At 43.9% G+C, this 6,538-nt stretch overlaps 1 protein-coding gene across 1 annotated transcript; it reads right to left on the minus strand.

Annotated features, from left to right (window-relative positions):
* Positions 1–1,513: 1,513 nt before the first annotated feature.
* On the minus strand, positions 1,514–6,430 carry LOC112068234 (mitoferrin-2). Its single transcript, XM_024135332.2, has 2 exons — positions 4,962–6,430; positions 1,514–4,075 (listed from the first exon to the last, which is right to left on the minus strand). Exons 1-2 carry the CDS (start codon positions 4,975–4,977, stop codon positions 3,498–3,500), a joined length of 594 nt encoding a protein of 197 aa, XP_023991100.2. The 5' UTR covers positions 4,978–6,430; the 3' UTR covers positions 1,514–3,497.
* Positions 6,431–6,538: the final 108 nt, after the last annotated feature.

A 6,538-nucleotide genomic window follows, 5' to 3' on the forward strand; every position in this document is an offset into this window, starting at 1 on the left:
GAACGCTACCTGCCCCAATGCATAGTGCCAACTGTGAAGTTTGGTGGAGGAAGAATATTGGTCTGGGGCTGTTTTTCAGTGAAGGGAAATCTTAATGCTACAGCATACAATGACGTTCTAAATTACTCTGTGCTTCCAACTTTGTGGCAACAGTTTGGGGAAGGCCCTTTCCTGTTTCAGCATGACAATGCCCCCATGCACAAAGCGAGGTCCATACAGAAATTGTTTTTTGAGATTGGTGTGGAATAACTTGACTGGCAAGCACAGAGCCCTGACCTCAACCCCATTGAATGCCTTTGGGATGAATTGGAACTCCGACAGCGAGACAGGGCTAATCACCCAACATCAGTGCCTGACCTCACCAATGCTCTTGTGGCTGAATGGAAGCAAGTCCCCGTAGCAATGTTCCAACATCCAGTGGAAAGCCTTTCCAGAAGATTGGAGGCTGTTATAGCAGCAAAGGGGGGACCAACTCCATATTAATGCCCATGGTTTTGGAATGAGATGTTCGACGAGCAGGTGTCCACATACTTTTGGTCATGTAGTGTATGTGTCTAAAGGTAACTTCAACCTTTAGTCTTTAGAACAGCTTATTAATTAAACAAACTTGGCATGTTCAGAAACCTTTAAATGGACCATTGGAAGTTCTACAACATGAGCTCTTTCCTTCTTGACCCTTTAGTTAGTCAGGGCCAAACCCTAACATGAGTAGGGCTGGCACAATTATTGTATAATCATGTAACTGACAATTATGAACAGTAACCGTGAACTAAAATAAAGTATTGTCCTAATAAATTCATTTTAGGAGAAGGGAGGATTCAACTTTATATTCAAGTAGATATACAGTATCTACAGTACAATTTCAAAGATTTTACTGAGTTACAGTTCATATAAGGAAATCAGTCAATTTAAATAAATAAATTAGGCCCTATTCTCTGGATTTCACAACTGGGCAGGGGTGCAGACATGGGTGGGCCTTGTAGGGCATAGGCCACCCACTCCAGAGCCAGGCCCAGCCAAACAGATTAGTTTTCCCCATAAAAGGGCTTTATTACATACAGAAATGCTCCTCAGCACTGGTCCCCCCCCTCAGGCAATCCCGCAGGTGAAGACGCTTGTTGTGGAGGTCCTTGGCTGGCATGGTGACACGTGGTCTGGGGTTGTGAGGCCAGTTGGACGTACTGCCAAATTCTCTAAAACGACACTGAATGCAGCTTATGGTAGAGAAATTAATATTCAATTGTCTGACAACAGCTCTGGTGGACATTCCCTGCAAGTCAGCATGACAATTGCACGCTCCCTCAAAACTTGAGTCATCTGTGGCATTGCGTTGTGACAAAACTGCACATTTTAAAGTGGCCTTTTATTGTCCCCAGCACAAGGTACACATGGGTAATGATCATGCTGTGTAATTAGCTTATTGTTATGTCACACCTGTCAGGTGGATGGATTATCTTGGCAAAGGAGAAAAGCTCACTAACAGGGAAGTAAACAAATTTGTGCACAACATGAGAACATTTCTGGAATTTTTTATTTCAGCTCATGAAACATGGGGCCACACGTTTATATGTTTGTGTTCAGTGGTTACCCAATAGCAGTTTTACAAGAAATGGGTAATGTTGGTAATAATTTTAAGAGCAGCACGGCACGGTCGGGAGGAGAACCTTAAATTTACAAACATAAGTGTGTAAACTTTGCAGAAGTGTGTTGTATTCATGGTCATAGTCAACGTTTAAAGATTACAAGCTCAAAACTTCTTTCAACAAAAATGACAACCGTGGCTATTTCCATGACAATTAATCGTTACCCAACATTCCATAATCGTCCCTAAACATGAAGACTGTGTGTAAACATCAATATTTTATGTAAACCATGCCAATAGGAGATTCTCATGAAATTCCATCATGTAAACATGGTTCTGAAGTTTGAATTTGGCTGTTAATGCATGGGAATCCATATCCTTTGTGTATGCCTGTTGGTCTCTGCTTTAGCCAACCTGTCCTGTCTAAACCTTTGTGTACTTGTTAATACTGGGACAGTCAGGCAGCCAGTCTAGGTAAAACAAGGGTGTGACTCTAAACCGACAGAAAATTGAAGTGTGTGTGTAGGTTATCCCATCCAAGAATTTGAGCTACTCAAAACAAAAATACAAAAATACGTGAGAACTGGGAAAACAACATCTCCTTACATCAGTACCAATCAGAAGACAGGATGGAGTTTATTGGCCAATGAAATGGCAATTATTTCTAGAAGCCAATCATGTCGCTTTGGATCTAGAACAGTGGTGTCAGCCAACTAAAGGTTAGTTCTTTGTGTTCCAGAATCAATACAAAAATAGCTCTATTCTGAGGAACTATTGAGAGTTAACGTACTTTACAAAATACTGGCAGCAATAAATTAAGTCTATTTCAGCATTTTACATAAAATCTGATCCGATTAAAAAAAATGTCTCATTTAAATTCACATATATAGTATGCAACCATTTTGAGAGCAATTCCTGATTTCAAACCTTGAGAGGACTCCCTTTGTGTCTCTACCAGTTCTGAAGCAAAAAGGTAGAAGTTGCTCCTAACCATTGGTCTAGGATTAGATATTCTTTCATACCCTCAACAGTTAACATAAGAATTGAGAAACGACAAACTGATTCTAGATCTGGGGTTAAGGCCAACTTGTACCTGAAGCCTATAAACTATTGCCTGGGTTTACAAAGCAACACTAACGCCCCCTAAAGGCAGACTGTCACTCACACCTCATCATATTACTCCAGCATTATTGAGAGGAGCACAGTGGCCCCTGGTGGGGTTTACAGTGAACAACATTCTCATCCACATACAGTTAACGCAACAATTAACTTTACAGGTACTCCGCAATATAACATCATACAAAGCTGGGACACTTCCTGCTTACACATATCAACAAAAACCGAATCCAAATCTGATGGCTCTTTCAATCTGCACCTCAATAAGGGAATTTTGTTAATTTCTATCAGCAGGAATTGGCCCAGGTGTGTAGAATGATGTTATATTGCTGAGTCTACCTTTAACACGGACAGTTAGGACAGCGGTTGTCAAATTCATCACAACAATTCTTATGAAAGGGATTGGAAACTCATTAGCAAAATATTTAACAAAACTCACTGGAGACTAGCAAAACAGAATCAACAATTGTTCTGGTTAGCATTTATGTGCGTTGATAAAGTAGTGTCAATACATGACATATTCACTTTCATAGGAAATTGTAAATTTTCAGTTGCAAACAGTTTAGCAGGGATGTTATTAGTTGAACCACATCTGAAAGTCTCTTTCTTATTGGCTGTCTGAACGGGGTAAAGAGGGTATTGGTTRGTTTATGTGCGTATCGATTCTTCCTCTCCACTGTTCCTCTCAATTCTCCCTTGCTCTGAACACCTGCTTGCTCCGAAGGGCAAAGGAAGGGGGTTGATAGAGAGAAAACGGAAGAGATGGCAAAGAGAGATGGCTGAATGAAGAGGATTTTCTTTATTTTTCCTTCTCTACTTCTCTCCCTCCCTCCTTCCGCTGCGCTATCCTCTTCTCGTGCTGGTGCTTGGTGATTCCGTACTTGAAGAACTCATAGACAGACCAGCTGATGGCTGTGGAGGGCATCTGATAGATCACCCTGGCCTGGACTCCTTTAAAGAACCCAGGCAGGCCGCCCAGCCTGTACACTGTCCGGAAGGCATGGGCCAGGCCTGTGATGTGTCTGTGTGTCCCCTGACCTCCACCCTGGCCTGCAGCGGGGAGCCCCACCAGGGACTCCTGGGTGTTGAGCAGGGTCTTGCAGACATCCAGAGGGGTGGTGGCTGCAGCAGCAATGGCCCCGGCCAGGGCTCCAGACACCATGTGTGAGGAGAGGTTGTACTGTCTGTGGGGGTTGAGGAGCTCCTGGAGGGACTCGTAGGTCATGAAGTGGAGCACCTGGAAAGGCACGTTCATGGTGAGCTGGGTGGTGTAGGAGCGGTAAAAGGCTGCGGCACCCTCTCTCTGCCACACGGCACGCACACAGTCCATCACGCCGCGGTACGGAGAGTTATACATCTGCAAACGCTGCTTCACCACTGGACAGGGAGGGAGAAAAACAGATAGGAATAGCCAGAACAGAGCATAAGAAAGAGAATGCAGGCGGTAGAGGAATGGGGGAAAGAGAGCGGCAGTATAAAGGAAAAAAGAAGGGATAGTGAGGCAGAGAGGAAGGAAGGGATGGATAGGTGAGTAAAGAGGAGGAGTAGAGGGGAGGATTGGAGGGATGCAAGGGAGGATTGCCAGGTGTGTTTCCATCATTAGGGACCAAGAACATAGCCCGGAGGATAAAAAAGAAAGACAAATTATTGACCAGATATATATATATATTTTTTTAATGCAGTCATAACATACTCCAAGGCTGAGGAGGGCATTAGGATGTTCAGATTAATTAAGACATTAACAGAGATTTTTATTTAGACTGCTGAAGTTCAAAGCAGCGACCCAGGCGTTACCTTGGAATCTGAGACTAGCACCTATGTCCCTCGCCTCCACAGCTGCCTGAGGATCACCTGTCCAGGCATTTCAGTGGAAGGATACCCATCAAAGTCCGCTGTAGTCTACAGATGGTGGTGGAGTTCAATACAAAGTTGACAGGACCCAAGGGAGCATCTCCCCCCCCCCCCCCCCTCAACCCTGCTCGCTCCCTCAATCTCTATCCCAGTCTCTATTCCGATTTAATTCTTGGCACTGCTCCTCCCCACCACCCTACCCTCTTTCTCTCTGTCTCCCACTCCACCTTGCCCTCCCCTCCCTAGCGAGCAGTGCAGAGTAAACAGGCTGGAGCTACAGCTGCAGAGGGAGCTCTGCTACAGCCATTTATCTGCAGCAAAGAACATCTCAGTCACCTGAATACATGCCATGTGTGAGATCGAGAAAGCAGGTTTAAGAGAGGGAAAGATATTTATAGATGGATAGATTTACCTTCAGATGGGTTCATGGCTGCGTCATGAAGCAATGTGGCCACACACCCCGCCGCACCTGTAACACATACACACTCAATGGTTAAACACACAGAGAGAGAGAGACAGAAAAGACCAGAGATATAAAAGGAGAAAGATTGCAGAGAAGGAAAGAGTAGAGGAGAGGGAGAGACGAGGAGAGAGGGGTGAGGAGAGGCCAGATGACAGAAAATGCTCTAGCTCTCCCTAGCGGTAAAACAGGCCATCACCACTCCTGCTGGACCAGAGTCAAACATCCCTTCCTCTACTGGGCAGGTCTTACCCTGCCTCTCCCCTGACCTGGAAACCAGGGAGGAGGGAAGAGAAGAGACAGACAGCTGACCTGGGAAGAAGGGAAGAGAAAGAAAGAGCAGAGAACAGATACAGGGATAAAAAGAGCAAGTATCTCTAGTACTAGCTTTGTCTGAGCAAAATTAAAAATGTTCTTGTCGTGCAAATTAGGGATGTGCAAGGCTATTTGAATATTCAAATGTCGGAACGGACGTTAGTATTCGAATACTTGTGTGATTATTCATGTGCGTCAGCGAAAAAATTATAGAACTATTTTAACAATGAAAAAGCTTTTTCTCAATTAAATTAAAAAATCCAATTTGGCATTGTTACATACAAGGATATACACTCACCGGACAGTTTTAGGTACACCACCACTTTCATGAAAATGGGTCGCTCCTACAGACAATGAGTCACATGGCCATGGCTTATAAAACAAGCAGGCAGACAGGCAGAGGCATTCAGTTACTGTTCGATTGAACGTTAGCATAGGCAAAACGAGTGACCGAAGCGACTGAGTTTTGGTGGAATGATCGTCGGTGCCAGGCACGCCGGATCTAGTATATCAGAAATGACTGACCACCTGGGCATTTCACGCACGGCAGTGTCTAGGGTTTACCAAGAATGGTGCATAAAAAAAAAACTTCCAGTAAGCGGCAGTCTTCTGATCGATGAGATAGGTACAGATGAAGTTGGAAGTTTACATACACCTTACATTCAAACTCAGTTTCACAATTCCTGACRTTTAATCCTAGTAAAAATTCCCTGTCTTAGGTCAGTTAGGATCACCACTTTATTTTAAGAATGTGAAATGCCTGAATAATAGTAGAGAGAATGATTTCAGCTTTTATTTCTTTCATCACATTCCCAGTGGGTCAGAAGTTTACATACACTCAATTAGTATTTGATAGCATTGCCTTTAAATTGTTTATCTTGGGTCAAACGTTTCAGGTAGCCTTCCACAAGCTTCCCACAATAAGTTGGGTGAATTTTGGCCCATTCCTACTGACAGAGCTGGTGTAACCGAGTCAGGTTTGTAGGCCTCCTTGCTCGCCCACGCTTTTTCAGTTCTGCCCACACATTTTCTATAGGATTGAGGTCAGGGCTTTGTGATGGCCACTCTAATACCTTGACTTTGTTGTCCTTAAGCCATTTTGCCACAACTTTGGAAGTATGCTTGGGGTCATTGTCCATTTGGAAGACCCATTTGCGACCAAGCTTAAACTTCCTGACTGATGTCTTGAGATGTTGCTTCAATATATCCACATA

Source organism: Salvelinus sp. IW2-2015, unplaced genomic scaffold (assembly GCF_002910315.2).
Source record: "Salvelinus sp. IW2-2015 unplaced genomic scaffold, ASM291031v2 Un_scaffold312, whole genome shotgun sequence".
Taxonomy (NCBI): Eukaryota; Metazoa; Chordata; class Actinopteri; order Salmoniformes; family Salmonidae; genus Salvelinus; species Salvelinus sp. IW2-2015.